Source organism: Sorex fumeus, unplaced genomic scaffold, assembly GCF_029834395.1.
Source record: "Sorex fumeus unplaced genomic scaffold, SorFum_2.1 ptg000063l, whole genome shotgun sequence".
Taxonomy (NCBI): Eukaryota; Metazoa; Chordata; class Mammalia; order Eulipotyphla; family Soricidae; genus Sorex; species Sorex fumeus.
Window position 1 is genome coordinate 35,496,743 of NW_026606120.1, and position 26,834 is coordinate 35,523,576.

Consider the following 26,834-nt stretch of genomic DNA (forward strand, 5'->3'; position numbering starts at 1 on the left):
ATGTGCCATAGTTTCTTTATCTGTAGTCTGTTCAAGTGTGGAAACACTTGGATTATTTCCAGATTCTGGCTTTGGTGGATAGTGCTGCAGTGAGAATAGAAGGTCAGGCGGCATTTCTGCTGTGTGCTTTTGGGCCCCAGGAGTATGTTCCCCGGAGTGGTATTGCTGGGGCGAGTGGACGCTCAATGTCCATATTGTTTTCCAGGAGGCTGGACCTGTCGGCATTCCCACAATCACGTTGTTTCTTGTATTTCCTTTTTGTGGCCAAGTGACACTCTGTTACATGGGCACACTGTTTTATCCATCCATCAGTTTGATGGACATTGGCTGGTTTTCATTTTGTGGCTATTATGTTCATGTTCAAGTTTTTGTGTGAACACAAGATTTCAGTTTTTTTAAAAAACCACTTTTAATGAGGCTTCGGGATCTGTAGAAGTGTTAACTATACTTTCCGTGCCTGTGTCATTCCACCAGTAGCCGTCACCAGAGAGCCCCTTTCCCCCACCGGTGTCCTAGGTTTCCCCGCCATCCCACTCCCCTGGGAGTCAGTCCTATAGGCAAAGAGATTTCAGCTCTACAGAGCAGAGCCTGCCGAAGTACAGCTGTGGACTCACATGATAATTAGTTCTCTGTTAAATTTTTTAAAAGAACTGTCAAAGTATACATGATCCAGATTTCTTCATTTTCCTTTTAGTGTTTTTTCCTTTTTTTTGTTTTCTCTTTCTTTTAAATCATAGACATCCTAATGGGAGTCAACTATGATATTCTGGTTTTTATTTCATTTCTATTGTGACTAGTAATGTTGAAACTATTTTCATGTGCTTACAGGTCATTTGTAGGTTTTGTTTTGCAGTGCTTTTGTTTTTTATGCTTGAGTATGGCTTTATAGCTGAGCTGTGAGGTTAGGGGTGACTGAAAACTAATATATATGGGAGTATAGTTAACAAATGCCTTCCCTAAGTGATAGCCTGACTTTAAAAAAAGTCTTCCTTATGTTTTTCCCTATAGGCAAATTGGGAAATTGTTTTAGATTTAGGCCTTCATTCTAGTTTTCAGGAAATCCAACACACAAGTCTTATTCATACAGATAGTTCTAGTTATTTATAATAATATAGTTAATGTAATAGTCATAAACCACTACCTATAAAAGTGTTAGAAAATTTATTATACTACTTATTACATTTTTCTACAGTCATGGTGTTTTAAATTCTGAAATTAGAAATTTCTTTTTATTTAATATTTTAAAGATGTGAATAAGTATTTCCTGACAGCACAGACTTAGAATTTTTTATGTAAATTGCCAGTTTCCTGTGACATGTGTGAAATGCTTAAATTTTAATTTCTTACATTTTTGTCTTCAGGAACATTTTTGGACCCAGTCCTCTAGTTAATTTATTTTTTTAAAACTGTTCATGTATAAGCCTCAAATGTATAATAAATTTCGATTAGGGAGCCTGAATTTCTCAAAGGGGTAAGTCACTTTTCCTGTTTGTCCAATAGAATAACCCTCCTCTGAAGTCACGGAGCTTCTCCCTAGCATCTAGTGGTGATTCTCCTCTGTCCCAGAGGCGACCAAGTCAAAATGCCATTTCTTTTTTTAATGTTGGACATTCCAAACTACAATCAGTGAGCAAAAGAACGCATTTGCCTCCAGACCATCTTGTGGAAGTCAGAGAAGTGAGTATAAATAAATGTTGTTAAAATGCACAAAATAACTGCTTGGTTTGGTCAAGAAATTTAAAAAATCTTGTTCTTGTTGATATCTTCTGTGGCCCTCAATACTTCCAGTCTGAGATAACATTTTTTTTTCCTTTTTGGGTCACACCTGGCGATGCACAGGTGTTACTCCTGGCTCTGCACTCAGGAATCACTCCCAGCAGTGCTCAGGGGACCATATGGGATGCCAGGGATCGAACCTGGTTTGGCCATGTGCAAGGCACACACCCTACTCGTTGTGCTATTGCTCTGGTCCCTGCTGAGATAACTTGGAGGGCGTAAAGATTCCTACTGATGTATAGCATCCCAGCTCCACTGTGGAGCTTAGGCATGTACTCGGCACACTATCATTTCCCAGAAACCTTGGGTGTGAGGTCTTTGGCTTGATTCCCAGCACCACAGAAAAATGGTACAGGGGAATCATTGATGAGAGGGATGACTGTGTGGCTGAACAAGTGACTTTTTAAGAAAAAGAAAATATACAGGCGTGTGTGTGTGTGTGTGTGTGTGTGTGTGTCTGTGTCTGTGTGTGTGTGTGTAATCTCAAATATTCTCCTTTTTCATGCAGTGTGTGCTTCATGCTGGTCCTATCTTGGTGTCCCTCCTTAATTGCAGGGGATGGTTTCAGGCATCAAGGGGTTGACGAAAACTTTAAATAACACTGAACCCTATACATCCATTTTTTTTTCTTTTTCCTTTTTTCTTCTTTTATTTTGAGCCACACCTAGCAGTTCCCAGGCATGCTGGCTCTGTGCTCAGGGATCACTCCTAGAAGGGCTCAGAGCGTCTTTTGAGTGCTGGGGATTGGAGATGGGTCGGGCATGTACAAGGCAGCGCCTTATTGCTGAGCTAATATTTCTCCAGCACCGCCTTTTTTTGGGGGCATACATACTTACCTCTAAAGTTGAATTGATAAATTAGGTACAGTAAGAGATTAATATTAACAAAATATAATAATTATAACAGTATGCTATAATAAATTTATGGCCACACTTTCCTATTCTGTCACATAAGATATCTTATTAACATGTCATCCTAAAAGTTCAGGAGCAGTTAAAAAGGCAAAGCTGGTTTGTTAGAGATTGAGGATTTGCAATTCAGGATGCAGATCTCATTTAGAAAACCTAAAGGAATATGGTATTGCCAGCAGTTCAGCCTGTACCTTTGAGGCGAGTGCATCAGCAGTCTGATGGTGCTTTCAGGCTTCTAGATACCCCAAAATTGCTGCTGTGCCTTTGGCCAGACCCCAACTTGGAGCCAAGTTTACGAAGAAAGTAAATGGCCAAAAGTTAGGTATGTAGGAGACACAAACCACCTCTGGCTCAGCTATACAATTGGAGGCAAGGCCTCTCTGGTTTCTGATCAAACTGCTTAACGGCCATGATTCCAGAGACTCAGAAACAAATCTCAGAACCCAGCAGCTTTTGGCAGAAATGCATCCAGTCCCCGCAGTAGGTTACTGGCACTGGGCAACCCCAGGGGGGAAAGGGTGCTGTCCCTTTGCCTGCTCCCTTTTGGTGGCTCGGTGGCCATCATCCTCCAGAGGCCATTGGACAGTCAGGTTTGGGCCCACAGTGACGAGACACGGGGCCTCACAGGATGGGTTGGAGCTGGTCCTTTCTTCCCTGCCACAACAGGACCCCGAGTCACTGCCCACGAACGGCCTCTCTGGCTCCTGATCAAGCTGCTTAACAGCCATTACCTCAGAGACTCAGAAACAAACCTCAGAACCCAGCAGCTTTTGGCAGAAATGCGTCTGGTCCCTGCAGTAGATTACTAGTGCTGGGCCACCCCAGGGGGGGAAGGGTGCTGTTCCTCCACCTGCTCCTCCTTGATCGCTTGGTGGCCACCATCCTCCAGAGACCATTGGATAGTCAGGTTTGGGCCCCCAGTGACAAGACACCCAGGACCTCATGGGGTTGGAGCCAGCCTTTTCCTCCCTTCCCCAACAAGACAAACAAATCTCGGAACCCAGCAGGTTTGGGCAGAAATCCCTCCAGATTTAATTGTTAAAATTTTGGAATTCCAAAATCGCACGGCTACTACTGCAACCGCACGACATCGTATGTTATTCATAACCAGCAATGGAGAACAAATTGTCTATGTTGCCTTTTCAGCAGATCTGAGTTTTGGGGTAAAATCCCAAATAATAATGGTGGGTCAGATGTCAAAATATTGAATGTAATCAAAGTAGAGAGAGAGTAGAAAACCTGAAATGTGTCCTCTGGAGGAAACACGCTGGGTGATTCTTATGTCGGGGAAGGAAGATGAAGTGAGTCATCAGAGTTGATTGATGTTAGATATGGCACAGGGTACCAGGGGGGCGTTGGGTATCGAGCCCCGGTGGCTGCATGCGAGGCCACACCCTCTGCACGCATCTGCTTGAGGATTTCTTAAAACAGTTACTTTTTGTTCATAGATCTTTGACCTGGTTCAGAGTTCTCTAACCTTGTTCCTAAGGGATGGCCAGTGCGTTTTCTCTGGAGTGCTTTGGCAGCGATCAGCGTTGTACACATGTACTATTTTCAGATTGTGGATAACTATAATCAGAGAAGGAAAAACGCCAGCAAGGGGGTTTTACTGTATTATATGTATTATAAATACAGTAATACAGTATACAGTACAGTATACTGTATTACAAAGTGACCAGTCTAGTAAGAGAGACACACAAAATGTAGGTAATAAAAATAATGACTTGAATTCTGTTTTGTGGTGCTGGGATCAAACCCAGAGCCTCCCGCAGCATGGTGGCTATTCTGTAGAGCAGTATCTCTGGCTCAAATCTTATTTTTATGCAAGTTAATGCCTTCCAAGTTTCAAGATCCTATTGCCGTATTTTTTACGGTGTCTAACCTAGAGCATCACGTGTGGGCACGTGCTACACTGCCGACCATGTCCCCTGCCTCGTCTTTCTCCCCCACTACTCGTCGTTTTGTTGAGTTTGGCGGGCACCACACCCACCAGGCATAAGGGACCATCTTATGGGCTCTGTACTCATGGATCACTCCGGGTGATCAAATAGGAGTTAACTGCATCCAAGGCAAGTACCTTACCCCGTTAGCTGTCTTTCTGTGCACTCCACACCTCCCCAAAAGCTTTATTGAACCTTCTCTTTTTAAGCAACTGGTTCATAAATTTGGGTTTTGTTTTGATTGGGGCAGTGGCTGGGGTAGGAGACCCCTAACCTGTTCCGAGGATGCTAAAGTCTCTCCTGATAGTACGTGGCCCTGCTTTCTGTGCCTGAGAGTTCATCCTCAGCTGGGCAGTATACTGCTGCGTGGACTTCTACTACAGGAAGGCCACGCTCTGGGGCTTGAGCACCGTGCCAGGGGTCAAGCTCAGGGCCTCCACATACCAGGCATGTGCTTTAACCATTTGAAATGTCTCCACAGCCCCAAAGAATTTATTTTATACTATCAGGAACTATCATTGAATCAGCTTCAAAAGCTAGTTTTGTGTTTCTTTTTAAGTATATAGTCCACTTGCTTACTTTGAGGAGCGCTTTCACCAAATTTATCATTGCTGTAATTAGATTTTAGTCGTTTTCTAGTCAAGAATATCACATCTTGAACCTCTTCACTCTTTTGGGGGGTGCGGGCATAACAAACAGTGCTCAGGACTTATTTCTGGCTCTGCTTATGAATGATCACTCCTGGAGGGGCTTGGAGGACCATGTGGGGTGTCAGGGATCGAACCCAGCTCCATAGCGTGCAAGGCAAGTGCCCTACTGGAGTGTTTTCACTCTGGCCCCATAGACCCCTTCACTTTTAACAGCTAACTTGCAGGTAGCTTTTGGGGGGCATTTGTGCATGCGCGCGCGCACACACACACACACACAAATTTTATACTTTGTGTATAAAATTTTTCCCTCTTTCTCTTTGGTGTTTCATGTGAGAGCTGAATATATGTGTTATGGATATTCTTTCTTGTAGAATTTTCCCCTATATTCAATTTTTGTTGGCTTTAAGATAATATAGAATAGTACACAAATTATACATGCACATTTTTATGTGATTGTTTTGGATTTTAGGCCACATTTGGTGGTTCTTGGGGTTTGCTTATACCAGGGGACCTTGCAGTGTTGTAGACAGAACCTGGGATTCTCATATGTCAAACATGTGCTCAGCCATTAGGACCATCTCTTTGGCCCCATTGATGTCATTTTGGAGTAAGCGTTCTTGATCAGGAGGTTGACTATTGGAAGGGGCTGGAGCGATAGTACAGTGGGGAGGGCCTTTGCCTTGCATGCAGCCTACCTGGACCCGGCTTCGATCCCCAGCATCCCGTATGGTCCCTTCAGCCTGCCAGAAGTGATTCTTGAGTGCAGAGCCAGGAATAACCCCTGAGCGTTGCTGGGTGTGGCCCCCAAGCAAAAACAAATCGTAAAAAGAAATGAACTGTTGGGCGACGAGGCGTGGCTCCTCCTTTTGGCTGTCTGAATCCTGACATATCTGCCGCTGAGGAACTCCAGTGCCATAACAAAAACGTGTGTGTTCTGAACAGCAGAAGCGTTTTCCAGGCCATGGCAGCGTGTGAATCCCTTGGGCCGAGGAGAGCTCAGCTGGTGAGAGCACTTGTTTTGCGCACATGAGCCTTGAATTCTTTCCCTGTACCATAGTTTTCCAAAGAGTGACCCCAAGCGCTGAGCTTGTGGTCGTCCCTGAACACTGCGACTGTGACCATGTGTCGTTCCCCCCTCCCACCAGAAGAAGGAGAGTGGCCCTTGGTGAGTCCATAGCCAAGTGTGTGTAACCTGCAGTCATCACATGTCAGCAGCATCTGAAAGGAATAGGGGACTCCGGCCGGCTGCTCCACCACCCAGGGGAGGCTGGTCTCTGGCTGGTATCACTGGGCCACTTCATCATGGGAAGCAGAGCCCCTCCCTATGGGGGGTCCCAGCAGCGTCCACCCATGACCTGCACTGTCTGTGGACCATGCCACTGCTCCTGCCTGACCCTGTGCTCACTGCTCCCCCGTCCCAGGACAGGCAGGGAAGGCAGAGCAGCGCCCAGCCTAGGTAATCTTCTAGAGGGGTTCATTAAAAGACTCGCCCCAGCTCTGCAAGAACACTGGATAATCAATGGGGGAAAACACGTGGAAGCCCACCAAACTCAAGGAGCAAAAGCAGTTTCACCAAAGACAGAAATAGCAGCAGGAAATCCTCAGAGAGATTCTTACTGACATGATGGTGAGATGTTCGGTGAGTTCAAGGAAACCATAGCACGGTGGGCAGCAGTGCACAAGGGAGCAGGAGAGTTGAAATGAGGAAACTTCTACAGTCCGAGATGGTTGAAACGAAGAGCATGTGGGTGATATAAAGAAGTCAGAAGGAGCTTCTAGAGAAAAAAAAGCTGAGCAGAAGATTGAGGAGCTCTAAGATGAGGAGGAGGAAACCGCATGGAAACATAGAAGATGGAAAAGCCTGAGTAGAAATGAACTGTGCGCCTGAAGCTATGGGAGGAGCTCAGGAGGAACAATTTGAGAATCATCGGAGTCCTGAAGAGCAGGAAGGGAAATGTGATGAGGAGACAGTGAGGGAGTCATTGGTGAGAACTTTGCCGGGGTGAGGATTGCAGGCACTGAGATCCAAGAGGCCTGAAGGGTCCCAGGGGAAACAGACCCAATCAGGAAAGCGCCAAGACATATTATACTCAAAATGACAAAATATCCGAAGACAGAGACAGGATTTTGAATGCAGCAGGAGCCAAAAAGGAACTTATATACAAAGGAGAGCCGTAAGATGTACAACAGATCTATCAAACAAGATCCTAGGAGCCAGAAGAGTATGGAAGGAGGGGCTGGAGCGAGAGTACAGTGGGTAAGGTACTTGGCCTTGCATGTGGCCAACCCTGGTTTGATCCCCAGCATCCCATCTGGTCCCTTGAGCACTTTTAGGATTGCAGAGCCAGTAGCAAGCCCTGAGCATCACTGGATTGTGGCTGAAAAAAAGGGAAAAAGAACATGGAAGGATATAGTACAAAAATCCAACAAAATGAACACCTTGCCAAGAATACCCTATCCGGTTAGTTTATCATTCAGATGCGAAGGAAAGGCAGAGCTCCACGGGCAGCCAGCAGCTTAAGGCATTCATAGCTCTGAGACCAGTTCTGCAGGAAGCAGTAACAGAGCTCCTTTCAAGGGCACGAGAAACCCCTGTGGTGCGCTGTGGAGTGTGGCGCTCACTAATGGTGCATGTGCTTGACCTCTGTTAGATTAAGAAAGGTCAGTATATAGCAGTTAATCATCACAAGATGACATTGATTTATTTTTTTGATAATTCTATTTGCCATTCCTTTGAGTTTTATTGGACTAAGTAAAATGTAATAAATCTGTTACATGACTGTCAGGGTGTGTGGGGGTTGTGCGGGCAGAGGGCTGGGGGCATGGTGGTGGGCAAAAAATGGAAAAATGAAAGTGAGAGAGAATAGGAAGGGGAATATATTTTTTAAGATTGATTTTTTTCCCCGTCTGCCTTTTGCTGGTTTTGTTTTGCATTGAGTAGGTCACGTGACTGGTGTGGTGATCAGGCTGCTGTCTCCCACACTGGCCGTGGTTTTGTGCTTTTAGTCCCTGTGACTGCACGTTCCCCCCGGGCGCACACTTCTGACTGTGGTGCTCCAAATGTGCACACTGCAGTGCTGAGGCCACAGGCGGGGGCCACTCAGTTCACGGGTTCTGCACCAGGGTCAGGCTCATGACCTCACGCTTGGCAGGTAGAACCGTTGGACATTTAGCCAGTGCACCATGTTCTGAGTTCCCTCAAAAAGTTGCTTTAAAAAAGTGATTAGATATTCCTCGCACCCTGCGAGATTGTCACATGCTCCTGCATCACTGCATACTTTCTCAGAATCCAACTTCTGACAAAATACATTTATTTGCCTGTTTTTGAAATTTCCAAAACAGGAATCAAATAGCACATATTCCTTTGGCTATAATTACTTCTTAGTGCGGGCCCAGTAACGTCTCCATTGGAGACTTTGTTGTTACTGTGTCTGGCATATCGAATACTCTCGGTAGCTTGCCGGGCTCTCCGAGAGGGGCGGAGGAATTGAACTCGGGTGGGCCATGTTGGCCGCTTGTAAGGCGAACGCCCTACCCGCTGTGCTGGAGCGATAGCACAGCAGTAGGGCGTTCGCCTTACAAGCGGCCAACATGGCTGACCCGAGTTCGATTCCTCCGCCCCTCTCGGAGAGCCCGGCAAGCTACTGAGAGTATTCGATATGCCAGACACAGTAACAACAAAGTCTCCAATGGAGACGTTACTGGGCCCGCTCGAGCAAATAGACGATCAACGGGAGGGCCTTTACCTTTACCTTTACCTTACTTCTTAGTGATATTCATATGTTCATCTATAGTTACTCCCTGCCCCCCCATACTTTTTTTTTAAATTCTCTTTTTGGGTCACACCCAGTGATACACAGGGGTTACTCCTGGCTCTGCACTCAGGAATTACTCCTGGCGTTGCTCAGGGGACCATGTGGGATGCTGGGAATCGAACCCAGGTCAGCCACGTGCAAAGGCAAACGCCCTACCTGCTGTGCTATCCCTCCAGCCCCCTTCTTTTTTTTTTAATAAGGATTTTTAAACAGATGTTTGAGCCATTATACCATGGCATACATATTCAGGGCTATTTCATGTATGGTACTCTTAGTTCTTGATAGGGTAGAGTCATTACATTTTCTTTTTTTTTTTTATTTGCTTACTTTTTGAGTCACACCCAGCGGTGCACAGAGGTTACTCCCGGCTCATGCACTCAGGAATTACTTCTGACAGTGCTCATGGGACCATATGGGATACTGGGAATTGAACCCGAGTCATCCACGTGCAAGGAAACGTCCTACCCGCTGTGCTATTGCTCCAGCCCCATTTACATTATCTTTCACTGGCCCTCTGATACACTGAATTAAAAACCACCTGGAACAAGAATCAGAGATGTGATTCAGTGTCAGAGCTTGTACTTGCATGTATAACACCCCGGGATTCAGCTCCCAGCACTGCCCACTCCAAAAAATTATTTGGGTCAGAGTTTCTGAAAGCTGAGTCTCTTTCCTGTGGAGTTTCTATGTAGATTAAATATAGTGTCCAATGGGACGGGCAATCTGAGAACCTTCCTCTCAGTATTGAATGTAATTAAGTATGGTAAATTCAGGTTTCAATGTTAAGAATTGGATTGCTCTTTAATCATTATTATTCCATTGGCTCTGTTGGGAAAAGGGGACAGGGTTTCGACAGAAAAGTGTTGAGTGTTTGCACCAGAGTTAGTCTCATGGAACCAGACAGATTCGGAGAGAAGCAGTGTGTGAAACCGTTGTATTCTTGATGTAGGTTTAAACTGAGCCTGCCCAGAAGTCCAGACAAGTGGTTGCAAGTGTAGACAGGGTTTAGTTTTATTATGGAATGAAATATTGATACTGATTATTAAGATGATTCAGATAGTTCATTCTGATGACTTTTATAAATCTATACTGCTTGTGAGTTGTTTTTTTATCTTTGTTGCTTTCAGATAAAAGTGCAATCTTTTACTTAATTGGTAAACACTATAAATCATTAATTGAATATAAAGTAGGTATATGCAGCTGGAGAGATGAAGTTATGAAATTTGCTTATAAGTGGATGGTCATGGAGAGTATCATGCTAAGTGAAAAGAGTCAGAAAGAGAGGGACAGACATAGAATGACTGCACTCATTTGTGGAATACAAAATAACATAATATGAGACTGACACCCAAGGACAGTAGACACAAGGACCAGGATTATTGCCCCATAGTTGGAAGCCTGTCTCATGAGCTGGGGGAGAAGGCAGCTGGAATAGAAAAGGGATCACTAAATCAGTGATGATTCGAAGAATCGTTCGGTATGGGAGATGTGTGCAGAAAGTAGATAAAGGACCAAATGTGATAACCTCTCAGTATCTGTATTGCAAACCATAATGCCCCAAAATAGAGAGAGTGTATAGGGTAAATTGTCTGCCATAGAGGCAGAAAGTTGGGGGGCAGGGTACACAGGGGACATTGGTGGTGGAAAATGTGCAATCGTGAAGGTATGGGTGTTTGATCATTGTATGATTGAAACTCAAACATGAAAGCTTGTAACTGTATCTCACGGTGTTTCAATTAAAAAAAAAAGAAAAGAAAAGAAAGTAGGTATGTAAACTTAATATATTCTAAAAATGGCTCAGAAGCTGACTATGGTAATTACAATGGCAGCTTTGTTTACATGCTACACAGAAATCCAGTAGAACATGTGGAACTGTTGTTTTTCCTCAGATGATGTCTCATGCTGAAGGACAACAGAGAGACCTAATTAGACGCATTGAATGCCTTCCTGCTTCTGGCCATCTCAGCTCCTTGGACCAGGACCTCTTAATGCTCAAAGCTACTTCCATGGCGACAATGAACTGCCTGAGCGATTGCTTCCACATCCTCCAGCTGCAGCACGCATCCCATCAGAAGAGCTCACTGCCTGCAGGTGAGTCGAGATGAAGGTCGGACTTCACAGAGGACAGATGAAGAGTGGGACAGAGGAAGGACTGCATTCCTCAGTTTGTGTCAGTTTACGTACATTAAACAATGTACGCAGGGCATATGCCTTGCAAGCGTGAGATCTGGATTTGATCTTCAGTACTGCACCACACACACACAGACACACACACACACGATATGAAACAGAAGAAATTGTTTTGTGGGGCCCTGGGAGGTAGCATAAGGGTTAAGATACTTACTTTGCAGCCCACAGCCCGTGGTTCAAATTCCCAGCACCATGTCTGTTTCCCCAGTACCACCAAGGATCACTCCTGAGCTCAGAGCTGGGAATAGCCCCTGGAAGGGTATGCCTTCCCCTTAAAAAATAAGCAAACAAAAAACCATGCCAAACCAAAATCCCTTAACTCAGACCCATGTGAGTTCTCTCCCTAGCCCAGTGCTACCTGATTTTAAAAATTCATATTGTATAGCACAATAATAATTGTATAATACATACTCACTGTCCTGTCACTGTCCTCCCGTTGTTCATCGATTTGCTCGAGCGGGCCCAGTAACGTCTCCATTGGAGACTTTGTTGTTACTGTGTTTGGCGTATCGAATACATCACGGGGAGCTTGCCAGGCTCTGCCGTGTGGGCGAGATACTCTCGTAGCTTGCCGGGCTCTCCGAGAGGGGCGGAGGAATCGAACTCGGGTTGGCCGTGTTGGCTGCGTGCAAGGCAAACGCCCTACCGCTGTGCTATCACTCCAGCCCAATACATACTCAAATACCATATAATGTATAAAATTCTTAGTTTTAAATTTATTTATGTACTGTAATACTCATATTTGGGGGCACACCTGGCAGTACTTAAGATTTACTCCGTTCTGCACTCGGTTCACTCCCGCAGTGCCCGGGATCACTGGGTGCTGAGGATCAAACCTGGGTTAACTATGTGCAGGGCAAGCACCTTACCCACTGTACTCTGCCCCCAGTATGCAATCTTCTTTATTTTGGGGGGGGCTATACTCGGGGTCACATGTGACTGAACTAGTCTGCTATATGCAATATAAGCACTTTTCCTCCCATACTATCTTTTTGGTCCAGTATCTTTTAAATGATTGCTTGATAATCTAAATATGTTGCTTATTTTTTTAAAAAGGGAAGATGGGGCCAAAGAGCTAGAACAAGCCCTTGCCTTGCATGTAGTTGACCTGGGTTCAATACCTCAGACCAACCACGTCCATTCCCTGAGTACCACCCACGATGGCCCAACCACACACACACACGGAGCGTGAAACATACTTTATAGAGAGTCTACCTGAAAACCACTCCTTTTTCATTACTGTTTCTGAGGTAAGATCTGATACCTCATATGGGGAAATTAATGAACATATATTGGTATTTCTTGCCATAAAATGTTAACATTTCCCAAATTAGGTGTGTGGGGTCAGACAGGTAGCTCAAAGCTTCGCATGTGCTTCGCATACTGGATTTTCAGTGCAGTCTCTGGTTATTGCATGGTCACCCGAACACCCAAGGATCCAAGCGTAGAGCCACAATAGCTCCCTGCAACACCCAAATGTGATCCACAAAACAAAAACAAACACATTTTGTAGAAGTTTATTCTTAAATCACTTGGCAATAAAACTGTAATTATGAGGTCTGCAGAGAATGCAAGGGAATTTGCCTTGTATGTGGCTGACCCTAGTTCAGTCCCTGGCACTACATATGGTCTCCTAAGCGTCATTGGGTTTTTCCTGAGCAGAGCCAAGAGTAAGCCCAGATTATCATCAGGTATGGCCCAATTCCCACCTCCCCCCGCCCCCGAAGTCAACCATAGCCAGTGGGGAAAAGTTGGATTACCTTCCCAACTCAAATTTTCTGGTGACATAAAAATGAAAATTTGAATTCATATTACTAGTTAATCCCATATGGTTTTAATGTATATTTTCTAAAGTTATTGACTGAAAGGCAGACTGAAAACAATGATTGATTTTTCTAGTTTTATTATGTTTTCCATTCAGTTGATGACACCTCATTTCCCCCGCCCTCTCTCTCCTCTGTCTTTCTCTCCTTTCTTCTCTCCTCTCTCGGTTGGCTGTACTCTGGACTTACTCCTGACTCTTCACTCAGGGATCACTTCTGGCAGTTCTCAGGGGATCATATGGGGTGCCAGGGATTGAACCCAGGCCGTTCATGTGCACAGCCCACATCTTCCCTGCTGTACCATTGCCCTGTCCCTGCTTGCTGATCTCTTAAACAGATCTCTTCAATTTAGTGCTTGTATGTTGTGTTTTTAGAAGCAAGTACATCTGTATATTAACAGTTAAAATAAACATTCTCAGGAGCAAAGAGTTTCACATCTCTTTAGAATTTGGGAATAGGCCCTATAACATATCTAGGGCATCTCCCAAATCAGGAAACACTCCAATCCAGGGCAAAGTACAAGTGATCGTTGTGGCAAGACTTTGCCGCCTGTAGATATTCTCTATTGGAAGGGTCTGGCGGTCTGCGTGAACACTCAACTCCTTTTAATTTCTGGGCTACAGTATGTTCAATATTCCTTATTGTAGCACTCTTTAACCAAGCTTCTGTGCAACTGAGATCAGTCTCTGAAATCAGATGGAATGTTTTCCATTATTGATTAGGCATGGAATCCACTTTGTTAATCTAGTTGAGGGTAATGAGAGACATTGAGTCATTAATTGCAGGGATGACAGGTCTCCAAATGTGACTACTGTCTTTCACCAGGTCAGCTATTATTTATTTAGTGAAGAGCTCTTCAGTTTGCAAGAATATGGAGGTACATATATATATTGAAAAAGAAAGGGAATAAACTGATGGAGTTCTTAAATTAGATCAGAGGGCTATCTTCTTGGTTGGTTAGAAAATTGCTATTGTGAATATGGTCCAATTCCAAATTGTAGCAGATTTTCCTGTTGCCCAGCCCCAGACTCCTGCCCTATTTGTGACTCTAATTATGCACCTGTAGACCACTAGAAGGGTAGGATTTATGCAGAAAGGGCAGATGATAAACTGTTAGGGTAGAAACACACTTCGTGATTCGCAAATTTGCCCCAGGAGTGAGTTCATCCTGTTGATTCTTCTAAAGGTATCTGATTTCAAGTTGCAGGTTGCTGTGTTGTAAATATCCAATCGTGGTGCTCATGCTAATGAGATATTAGTAGCTGTCTTGCAGAGTCTCTTAACAGGTTAAATTGCTTTTAGCCTTGTACATGTAAAACGTCATTGTTTCATAAAACCTGCATCTGCTGAACTCTGCCAGTTATGAGCACGTTTCAGCGACAGTTTTCTCTTACTTCATCAGGAACGACAATCGAGTGGTTAGAACCAAAGATACCTTTACCAAACCACTATAAAAATGGAGCCGACCAGCCCTTTGCAGCTGAGCAGAGTAAACCAGTCGCAGGCCCGGAGGAGCAGCGTGTTGCAGAGTCTGGACTAGTAGCGAGGGTAAGAGAAAGGGAAAAATTAAAGGTCCCTGGAAAGAGCCAGTTCTCTTTTCCTCGTGAGTCAGGTTAATATGGAATTATGTTCTTGTGAACTCTAGCTGGAATTTGTTCGACTTTCAATTTCATTGACTTTGGAAGAAAGTGTACTATATAAAACTTGTACATGTTGTGTTTTCCAGGCTAGGTTAATGCCCTTTTCTCTTTTATTTATTCTTGCTTGCTAAAAATTTATTTTTAAGACTGATATTTACATATTAAGTTTTCTAGAAAACACCTAGTATAAGCTTGTGTAAGATTTGTCTCTTAATTTCCTTCATCATTATCTTAATTGATGTTAGTAACTAGATATTCACTCTGAGCTTGCAAATTTAAGTTTAAGATTATATGTTACAAACCACTTTTTTCTATTGCCCAGCTGTGTGTTAGATACAAGCTCAGAGGTAAGGTATATTCCAGAATATTCCAGAAGCTAAGCAGAATTTGAGTCTATTCACAGTTCTACTGCTACGTCAAAATCATACTGGTGTTTGCTTTTTTGTATTCACATCTATTATTTGTATGTTCATTCTAATTACATAGTTTCATTTTAATTCTTCTCAGTTGGTACTTTTTTTTTCCCCTCTGCTTTTTCTTCTTACTTGGTACTTCTCAAGAGCATTTTTCTATGTTATTCTGGCCTATATAATTAAAGATTTTAAGGTTGAAGCAGCTTTTGAATATCTAGGTTGTTTATAATTTGTTATTATAAATAGATACATAGTAGTATATGATCCTGAATACTGATTTTCTTCCTTTTATTTGGAATATTTCTTTAGGTTAGATTGCCAACTTAAACTACTGAGTCAAGAATAATTTATGGTTATTTTATATTAGTAAGCTACTTAAATAAGACACAGGGACTTACTTCCGAAGCAGACAGAGAACTTGGGCTGTCCGAGACAAGCAAAGAGCAGAGTGGCTGGGGGAGAATTGTTTCTAAGTATGAGGTGCTTTTTCCCTTTGTCATTTTTCAAGTAGTTCCCTTGTGAACTCCAGCAGATTCATGTTATTACACTGGGTCGCATATGCCAAGTCCAGTGTGGGAGTTAGAGGAGACATATAAAAGTAATTTCCCTGAGAGACTGTAATCTTTTTAGCTTTAAACATATACACTCAAGGTCCATATGATAACAGGAGCAGAATTTTCTTCCTCTTAATTCAGAAGGTTTAAGATCGTTCTCCATGGACATTCAGAAAGATAACAGATGAATCAGGAGAGTGGATGAGGAAGGTTTCGAAGTGTTTAGTCTGCCCTGCCCTGACTCTGCACTTAGGGTTCTTCTAGCAGGGCTCAAGGGCCCAGGATGATGCAGGCAGAGCCCAGGTAGACTGCGTGCAAGGCACCTGCCCATTGTACTATGTCCCAGCCCCTGGGATGAATAACATTTCAAAGAGAAGTTAGAATTGGGCTTTGAGAGGAGACGTATCTGAGAAGAGGAGGAAGGGAATGTTCAGGATTCCAGAGGAATGATGGGAACAGACGCCGAAGCACGGGAAGATTGCCTCGTGAGTTTGCATTGAGGGCCTGTCTTACACTAACATCTAGACCAATTGGTTGCTCTCAGTATTGATTTCCCCTCTGTAAAGCTGAGATAATACCATAAGATTGTTCAGAGGTAAAAAGAACATAGTGGAGCACTTGTTTTATGGAAAATCTAGGTTGGCATTTACAAATCCAGATGACCACTCATAGTGCATTCTTTGTGGAATGATAATCCCTGGGCACAATGTAAATTACCCTCAAACATCCAATCATGCAAAAATAATTTAATAGTAATATTGGACTTAAGAATGGATGTTACATGTTGAAGATTGGTAAAGGATATGTCTTAGATTTAAGTGTGAACAGAAGACTATGAAAATAGAAACAAAAACACATTAATAGGAAATGTGCCCATCAAGGTAAAAATCAGTTGGGCTTGAGATTGACTGGCTTGAGTAAAAATCGACTGTTTGACCCTAAATGACTAGGTGAAAAATTGATTTTGTTCACAGCATGAGTAAAGTAAGAAAGCGAGCATTGAGATCGTAGATTTCGTAGAGTCCAATTTATTCGCATGCTGGTCTCATGCGCAAGAGGCTTTGGGCTGTAAATGGCTGTAAGGAGGCTTCAGAACAGTAGAGCTGAGCTGTCTGTCCCCTCGGCCACCGTGCAGCTTTGAAATAAGAGTGTCGGTCTGAACTGGAGGCTACAGTACTGGAGATTTTGCTGTTAGAGGAGAGGTATGCAAGGAGTTCTTTTTGTTTTTCGCTTCTGCTTTTTGAGCCACACTGAACAGTGCTCAGGACTTTTGAGCTCAGAGATCACTCCTGGCCAGGTTATGCCAGGGGCAAGCTCTACCCTGGACACTTTTTCCAGCGCCAGGAGTTTGCAGGGATTTTTTTTACCTTTAGCGTGTGTTTTTTCCAGTAATGAGTTTTTGGTTGTTTTCTGTTTTAGCACTTACGTGGTGACCTCAGAGGAGAACATTTCAAAAAGAATGGCAAACTTCCTAATTCTCATATGTGTCAAGATTAAAAATCAGTATTTGTGAACATAATTCCTCTTTTCTAATCTGATTTGACTTTTTATAAAAACAATAAAATGTTTTATTTTTATTTCATATATTATTTTACTTGGCGTGATGGAGATTAAACTGGGGTAGGCCACATGCTTACACTTGCGCTGCCCACTGTACTATCTCTACAGCCCCATCCTTTTGTTGTTATTGTTAGGGGAGGTCACTCTCGGTGGTACAGGGGACCAAACTTAGGGTCTTGCACATGCAAGGCATGTGCTTTGCCATATTCCTGGCCCCCAAATAATTTGTTTTTTTTTTTTAAATTCTCATATCTGGGGGCCATTGAGATAGTACAGTGGGCAGAGAGCACTTGACTGACCTGTGATTGATCCCTGGCCCTTCATACGATCTCCTGAACACCTTCGGGAGTGACCCCTGAGCATAGAGCCAGGAGTAGTAAGCCCTGAGCACCTCCAGGTGTAGCTCCAAACCAAACTAAATAAATAAAATTATTGTATCTTAAACATAATGGACTACCAAAGATATGTACTCATATATACCACTCTTGAACAGGGGTATTAGAAACTTCTACCACTGAGAGGGATGGGAGACTCCCCATATGACAGGGAAAGGATCTTACAGGGTTCTTGGGGTGTGCAAGGGTTAAGGCACCGCCTTGCATGCTGCTGATCCCAGTTCAGGCCCTGGCCTCACACTACCCCCCACGCACCACCAGGAGTGACCCCTGAGCCCAGGAGTGTGGCGCAGGTTCCCCCACCCCCAGTAAAAAAAAGAAGAAACACGATAGATATGAAAGATGAGCGTTTTCAGTTTCATTGGTTTAATGGCTTGGCAGTTTGAAGAGTTGTAGTAAAGCATGATGTTCAGACTTCGGGTGCAGTCAGTTCGGTGCTGGATGGTGTGTCTCACACTGGACGTTTGCTTTATGTTGTGTCAGGAGCCAGAGGAGATCCACACGGAGGATGAGGTGGAGGATACCTGCGACGACAAGGAGGATGACCTGGGGGCGGTGGAGGAGCAGCGCAGCGTCATTCTGCACCTGCTGTCGCAGCTCAAGCTGGGCATGGACCTGACCAGAGTGAGTGCGGGACGCGGGCGGGGCCCCTCCAGGCCAGGCTGCGGCCATGGTTGGTGGTGCTTTTCACTCTGTGAATGAAGTATTTTCTTAATCTCTTGATAAGTTTTTTTGTATCTAAAAATTGCGTGCATGCATGTGTGTGTGCACATGCAAGTGTGTGCACGTGCGCACGTGTGTACAGTAAGAAGTCCCCCAGTGAGTAAAAACTTCGTCTTATTTTTCTGTGTAAAATAAACACCCACTGGCATGGGGAAGTAGAAAGTCTAAAGAAAAGATGTAATCCACAAATCCATGAGAGCCACTTATACATATTCTCGCCTTATTTCCCACTTTGAATTCTGGGTATTACCAAGAACAGGGACCGGCAAATATTTTCCTTAGAGGTAGCAAGGTGTTTCCCACGGTGTGCCCGAAGATCAAGTCTGTTGGAACTTCTCAGTTCGCGTTTGTGTTATGAGAACAGCCACAGACAGTCTTGGGTTGGACGCTCACCAGGAGCATACGTGGCAGCAGGCGGCTGGTTGCCGAGAGACCGTGGTGAGCGGGCCTCTGCCCTGCCGCTGTGCTGCCTCACACTCCGCCAGCTCAGGCTGCAGCATTTCCCCTTGTTCACGGCACTCTGGAATTGCCTGCTCCTTCTTCTGAATGTGCGTGCAAATTTAAATTGATTTTCTTTACTGGGGGTTGAAGGGCTTGCATGTGCTCGCTCTCGTTCTCATATGTACTTCCTTAATAAAATTATTTTTTAGAAAACTGCGGGACTGAAAGATGGCCCAACAAGTTGGAGTGCATCCTTTCCTTTTACCAAGTCGTGAGTTCAGTCCCCAGTTCCAGCTGGTCATCCACACACCATCAGGAGTGACCCCAAGCATTAGGCTCAGAGTAGCCCCTGAGCACCCCTGGGGTGACCCCATGGTAGGAATGCCATCTGTGGTCAGGAAGGAGCTCCCAGGGCAGGAGCAGGGCTGGGTGTCCAGTTCCCACCACGGCCTGGTCTTCTGAGTACTGCTGGGAAGGGTCCTGAGCCCCTTTAGGCTTTGTAGTCAGAGTCCTGGCATGTAGGGAGATCTCGCTTGTCTCGAGGGGAAGCAGGTATCAGAGCAGTAGCTCACTGTCATCGATGAGCTTGCTGGAGTCGGGCCCTGCGTGGGGCTGATGTTGAGAGCTCACCTCACATGTGTAACTCCTGGGTTTTTCTTGGGGTGGGGGGCAAGCCTTTTTTCCCAGTCACAGAGTGATTCCTGGGGCCTCTGAGGAGTCCCTGGTTTTTTCTCTGACACTGCAGAAACAAAAGAAAGAAATACTTGTTCACCTGAAAATTAACTAAAAAACATCTTTCCTTTAGCATTCATTCATTTTGACATGTTTCAAAATCAAAGCAAACTTTTTTCTTTACTTAGATTAACTGATTATAGAAGAGTCTCAAAAGTAAGCAGATTGAATCAAAAAATACTACCAGACATTTTCTGAATGAACAAACTATTTTCATCTAACTTTAGTATTTAAGCTTGCTATAATTTCTGTTATAGAAATATTTTCATGGGGCTGGAGCAATAGTATAGCGGGCAGGTGGCCAACCAGGATTCGATTTGCAGCATCCCGTATGGTCCCCCAAGCACCGCCAGGAGTAATTCCTGAGCTCAGAGCCATGAGTAACCCCTCAGCGTCGCTGTGTGTGACCTAAAAAGACAAAGAAAGAGAAATATTTTCATATTAGAGGTTTAGGAAATAATATTATTTATTTGTTATTTATTTTATAAAATTGATTAAAGTCATGAGACTAGAGAGATAGTTCTAGGATTATAAGGGTTATATTATTCTGTTTTATTTGTTGCTTGCCTTGGATTCTATGAATAAAATAGACTCTAGTAACTGGGTAACTAGCTCTTCATTAAAGACCTTAGAACATAAATCTCTCTCCCTGAAAAGATTTCTATGCATAGAATTAGCCTAGGAAACCCCTGCAAGTGGTTGGGGGGGGGGGGGGGGGAGTGCTGAGACGTAGGTGTTAAGACCCCGCCTTACACCCTGCAGACTGGCTTGATCCCTGCCTCTGCATGTGGTCCCTGCGGCCCTGCCTGGAGTTGGCCCCGAGCCACACAGCATCTGCCCCCAAACAGAACAAAAAAGGAAACTGTGTGTGTGTGTCCGTGTGTGTCCGTGTGTGTGTCTGTGTATCTCTGTGTTTGTTTATATTTTGGGTCACACCCAGCAGTGCTGAGGGGTCACTCCTGGCAGTGCTCAGGAGACCATATGTGGTGCAGCCAGACGCAAGGCAAGCCCCTAGCCCTGACTGTCTTCCTGGCCCATCTCTCTGACCCTCTTAGTTCGAAACTGGTGTCTAATCTCAATCAGTTGGGCACGTTTCTTTCATTTCATGCATGTTTACTTTTTCTGTGAGACTGAATGGAGTCTGAAAGGAGACTATTTCTCCTTCCCTTGAAGTGAAATGTTTTCAGAGGTAAGAATAGATGTCTACCAATTACGCGTCGGTTCAAAATTTACTCTTTGGTTCGTATTGTGTTGCTGTTTTAGGTGGTGCTTCCTACTTTCATCCTAGAGAAGCGTTCCTTGCTGGAAATGTATGCAGACTTTATGTCCCACCCAGACCTGTTCATCGCCATCACCAACGGCGCCACCGCGGAGAGCAGGATGGTTCGGTTTGTTGAGTACTACCTGACCTCCTTTCACGAGGGCCGGAAAGGGGCCATCGCTAAGAAGCCGTACAACCCGATCATCGGAGAGACATTTCACTGCTCCTGGCGGGTGCCCCGGAGCGAGGTGGCACCCAGTGTCGCCGGCAGCGCCCTGCCGCGGGCAGAGGAGGGTGTGAGCCAGGCAGGCTCAGACTGTTACGCCGTCAGGTTTGTGGCCGAGCAGGTCTCCCATCACCCTCCGGTCTCGGGATTTTACGCAGAATGTGCAGAGAAGAAGATGTGTGTCAACGCTTACGTCTGGACCAAGAGCAAGTTCTTAGGCATGTCAATCGGTGTGACGATGGTCGGGGAAGGTAAGTACGAAGGTTCTCCGAATCTTCTTCGTTAGTATCATTATTTTTGTTTGTTTGGGGCGCAGCAGCCAGTGGTTGTTGTGCTCAGCTGGTGCCCTGGCAGCGCGCAGAGAACCAGTGGTACCGGGGATCCAGCCAAGGCTGGCCACGTGCAAGCCAGTAGTCATTTCCTGTACTGCCTGTGAGATCATCACAGGATACTCGGAAACACAAGGCCCTGGAGAGGCAGCACAGGGGTTAATGTCACGGTGCTTCCCTGGTTGGACTCCAGCACTACCAATTAAAAAAAAAATCTCACGTTAACAAACATTTCTCCTAATTCAGGAGAAATTATGAAAAAACTGGGGTCACACCCACAGTGCTCAGGGGTTGCTCCGGCAGTTCTTAGTGTGCTCCTGTGATGCTGGGGCTCAAACCAGACCTCCTGCATGCACACATGCACTAATGCTCATCAAGCTACCTCTCTGACTCACGGAAAAAAGCGAGTTTTTGGCCAAGAATACAAAAATAAATCAAGAACAACAAAAAAATTTTCCCACATAAATTGTTGTAAACTTAATGAAAAAATAATGGCAAAGTGAAAATTACCATTTCAGGGCTGGAGAGATATACAGGTATTAAGGTACTTGCCTTGACATAGTCGACCCTAGTTCAATCTCTGGCATCACGTGTGGTCCCCTGAGCACTACCAGGAGCAACCCCCAAGTACTGCAGGCGTGACCCCCAAACAGTTTTCATAAAAACTGTGTACCAGGAATCGAACCCAGGTCACCTGCATGAAAAAGAAGCACCCTACCCGCTGTACAATTCTTCAGGCCCAAATTTAGTTTCATCTTTAGAAAAATAACTGATTTCTTTTCCAGCTTAGAATTAATCAACACTTAATTGTTGTTAACACTTAAAAATATACAAAAGTATTTCAGCCAGAACCATGTCCCATATAAAATAGCTCAGTCACTTATTTCTTACTGCACTTTAAAATTGTAATAATAATAACTGGTGTTGCCTTAGGTAAAAATACGCTACTTTGGTCTATTTGCTTACCCTAAAAATTGCATTAAAAAACCCTGAATCTTGCCTTTGTGAGCATTAAGAATAGTGCTGGGGCCAGAGAATGGATGGAGTCTCAGACTCCTGTCTCGCACACAGCCCACCTGCCTGTGACCCACCACACTTTCCAGGGGTAATCCTTGAGCACGGAGCCAGGAGTAGGCCCTGAGCACCACCAGACAAAACAAACCCAAACAAACAAGCAGTGTCCAGGCACTGGAGGCGATGGCTCGGGCCTAGCATGCATGCTCTGCAGAGGAAGCCCCAGTCCATCCCCAGAGCCACGTGGGCCTTGCAGCATAGACTGGATGACCCGGAAGCACCAGCAGGGGTGTGCTTAAACCCCCTTCTTCCCCCAAACCCCATCCAATAAAAAGAACATTATAAAGAAAGCTGTATTATTACTGAGGGCCGTGAGCACATACCTAGCATATGCATTACCCTGGCTTCAGTTCTGAGCAGCCTAAGCACCAGCAGGTGTGGCCAGACTGGACCTGAGTACAGGTGTGCCGGGTCAGAGTACCGACCCGAGCCCACCCTGGTGAGCTCTCTGCTGTGTCCCGTGAGAGTTATGAAACCCAGCCAGCAGCATACACCCTACCCAATGTGTTTGATGGGGAAGTTGATAGAATTGGCTTATAATGCAGTCTGTATGTCTCTTATTTTATATAGACTATTCATTTTTAATTTTTTTATTTTAAATTGGCAGGGGAGGGATTAGGCTACACCTGACTGTGCTCAGGACTCACTCATGGCTTTGTGCTCAGGGATCACTTCCTGCAGCACTCAGGGACTCTGTGCAGTGCCAGTGATGTGACCAGAGTTGGCCTGAGCAAGGCAAGCGCCTCACCCACTATCCTTTAATATATACTTTGTTTTCAAAAATAGCTTTATTGGGGCCAAAAGATAGTAAAAGTGACCACATTTGTCAGAATAATTTTTGCTGAAAATCATCACTTTGCTCTCTTGTACCGTCACCTTTAACATTCCAGACATATATATCTCCAAAGTCTCATCATAGAATTTCTGTGTGGGGCATTATTTCTTGTGGTGCTTGGGCTACTCCAGGCTCTTTGCTTGAGTGAGGGTCACTCTCAGATGTGTTAATGGGGCCTGTCGATGCTGAGAGTCGAGCCCAGGCCTCCAGCATGCAGAGCACGTACCCTTTGGGGCCTCTGAGTCCACAGAGTCACCATTTAAACACACACACACACACACACACACAACATGTATGTATAATGTGTGTGCCTTTAAAAACAGAAAGGAGAGAAAACCATTTTTAAGAATTATACCTTTTGAGATTACAGCTTGCACTCTAACATTTGACATGTATTATTCTCAAACTGCTGAAAAAACTTTTATACTAATAGTCTGTTCTTAAGATGAGACAATGTAGTATGGCCTAAACTCTGACTCCAGGTTTGCTCTATTTTTAGGAGCATTAGAGGGAGCGCTTAGACGGTTTCCACAGCATGTTCTCAGGTCCCCGGAGCTCCAGAGGCATAATACGATCACAGTGAAAATAACCTTGAGCCATTATTACCAGAAAATATTCTCAAATGCATTTATAAGAAATGTCAGTTTTTTTTCCAAAGCTAAGGCAAAATTAAGATGTTGGTTCACTGAGAAGTAAATTGAACAGAAGGAAAGTTGTCGTTGCTGTTTTTAAAAGGTAGTGACTTCCTTTGTCCCCACGCAGGTACCCTGAGCCTGCTGGAACACGGAGAGGAGTACACGTTTTCCCTGCCCTGTGCCTATGCTCGGTCAATCCTAACTGTTCCCTGGGTAGAACTGGGTGGCAAAGTCAGTGTCAACTGCGCAAAAACTGGATATTCAGCCAGCATCACTTTCCATACTAAGCCGTTTTATGGTGGCAAACTACACCGGTAAGATGCGTAACTTAATTCATCTTAATACCTGACTTAATTCATCAGCTCGATCTTGTACTCTAACTTCTTATTCTGCCTCTGCTTTCTTTTATGTTAGATTTTTATTCATGTTTCTCTTTTGCTTGACATCTTTCAGAGCTTTCTGGACATCATAATATGGTTGAAAAGTAGTGGTAGATCTCGCCTCTTTCATACATTTTTTGTGATTAAGTGTCTAGCCAGATGTAGAGTAGAATTGCCAACAAATGAATATGCAGTATCTGGCCCAATTCTGTCTTTTAAAGTAACTCAGGGAGGTTGGAGAGAGCACAGTGGGGAGGGCACGTGCCTTATGCCACTGACCTGAGTCCCATCCCTGGTACCCCACATGGTCTCCCAAGCACCACCAAGAGTGATTCCTGAGTACAGAGCCCGGAGTAAGTGACCCATGAGTGTTGCCGGGTGTGGCTCCAAAGCAAAAACCGAAAGGAGCACTTCAGGGGACGGGAGAGTTGGCTTCTGGGTAGAGGACTTGCTTTACGTGCAGGAGGACCCAGTTTGGATCCCAGCACCTGCGCACAGCCTAGAGTGGGTGTGTAGCCCTAAAGCAAAATTAATTAATTGATTAATTAGCCAAAAAGTCTGGAAAGATAGTACAAGGAGTAAGGTGCTTACCTGGCATGTAGCCACCCCAGTTCTACCCCAGGGTCACTCCTGAACACGCCCTTAGGAATCATCCCTGAGCACTTATCCCTCTCATAATAATCACAGGCTTCAAACCTTGCAATTAGAAAAAACTTAAGAAATCGCCAAGCGAGAATTTACTAGCACATAAATCCCTCTGCAACATGCCTGCCAGCTCATCCTCTTGGGATCCAGTCCTTATAAGATAGTTTATAGTAACGCCATAAAAACAGAAAGTGAGCCATATCAGAGAACAGAGGATGAGGGAAACATGTAAAAAGTCATTATTGATAGTATAATATACACTTAAAAATGAGTATTTTTTATATTAATTATACCTCAGAAGCCATCAACAGTGATGAACTGTTAGAGGAAATGGTGACTTGTTTTCTGTTCGAAACGGTCTTCGCCTGTGGTGCAGGGGACTGAACTCAGGTCTCAGGCACCCTGGCATGTGCTTCGCTGTCAGACACAGCCCCCAGTGACTGTTCTCCTCTCAGGCGGGCCCCAGTGGAGAGTGAGGGCGGTGTCAGCCGAATGCCAGTGCTCAGGCCTTATTCCTGGCTCCTGGCCATGTCAGGGTCAAACTGGGGCTAGTGGGGGCAAGGCAAGAAGCTTGCATTGGTCCTGTGTACAGAAGTCTCTCGGGGAGAGCTTTAGTCTTTAAGGAAGAGTTAGTCACTAAAACTTTTCTACTGTATTCAAAGTGGTATTCTCCAAAGTAAATTCTCCAGGTATGCACATATTTACATATTTTGCAAGTGGTTTAATGAATAATGGACATTGCCACACTCTTCATTTTGTTTGTGTCTTCTGTATGACTTTCCTGGTACTCATTACGAGACTTTCTTAAGGACTTCTCCAGATTCGTTTTGTGCATATATTTCCTGCTCTGATCAGCCTTGTGTACATTGATCGACGCAAAGCAGAATTTCAGAGTTCCAGTGGGAATCTCCTGCACATTGATAGAAATAGTATTGTCCTCTAGGAGTTTCTGGCACTGATCCCTGACTGAAGTATTGACGACATTCACTCTATTTTCAGTGTTTTGCTACTATTAAAATTTTCCTTGTTTAGCCTGAAGACTCCCTTATTGATTGCACCTAGGCTGAAGCAGTATGAGTGCTCAGGTGTTATTTAAAGAAAGAGCTCTGAAATCTTGTCCACAATCATGGCCCTTGTAGGATTTTTCTCCTTTGTGAATTCTTTTGTGGTTTGGTTTGAGTGTTGACTGAGGGCTGTCCTTCTGAGTCACGTTTGTGCAGTTTCTCTTCAGTATGGATGTTGTGTGTTGGTAAGGATTGCACCTTAGGGAGAAATGCCTCACACTGGTTGTCTCCATAAGATTTTTCTCTGGTATATTTTCTCACATGCATGAAAGGTCTGAAGGAAAGGTGTGGCCTCTCTGCAGTGTGAGTTCTCCCGTCTTTAATGGTGAATAATGACTAGGGTTTTTTAAGTCACGATGATTCACCCTAATGTTTCTCTCCACTGTGTGTTTTCTTCTGTCAGTTAATAAGTAAAATTCTTCTTGGAGAATTCCTATCAGTGTGAGTTTTTATGTATTGAGCTAATGTTGAGTTATGAGTAGGAACTTTCCTTTTCTTTATGATCTAGAGGGTTCATTTTTAATGTTCAGTCTCTACTTCAGAAAAATAGGAAACTTGAAAGGCTAATCCCCATGCATTCATTTGTCTTTCTACACATGAATTCTCTGCTAGTCTTCAGTTAAATTTATAATTAACATACATAATGTTTGCTCTCTTGCATGTTCAGAATTTTCTTCTTTTGAATGCTTAACTATAGATTTATTCGAGTTGATATTGTGGTGGTCCCCTGACGTGCTAGGGGCCTCTCGGAATACTCTCAGTGGTGTTCAGGAGGTTGTAAGGTGCCAGGGATCGAACCTGAGACCGTGGCATGCCAGGTAT

At 44.3% G+C, this 26,834-nt stretch overlaps 1 protein-coding gene across 2 annotated transcripts in view; it reads left to right on the forward strand.

Annotated features, from left to right (window-relative positions):
* Positions 1-26,834, forward strand: part of OSBPL11 (oxysterol binding protein like 11) — a 67,948-nt gene that overhangs the window by 24,150 nt on the left and 16,964 nt on the right. Inside the window, exons 5-10 of one of the 2 annotated variants that reach the window (XM_056127590.1) lie at positions 1,501-1,677; positions 10,982-11,183; positions 14,508-14,653; positions 18,151-18,291; positions 20,827-21,301; positions 24,051-24,237. In XM_056127590.1, the coding sequence (XP_055983565.1) occupies positions 1,501-1,677; positions 10,982-11,183; positions 14,508-14,653; positions 18,151-18,291; positions 20,827-21,301; positions 24,051-24,237 (1,328 nt within the window). The remainder of the gene's footprint in view (positions 1-1,500; positions 1,678-10,981; positions 11,184-14,507; positions 14,654-18,150; positions 18,292-20,826; positions 21,302-24,050; positions 24,238-26,834) is intronic. The other variant, XM_056127592.1, reaches the window with a different exon arrangement.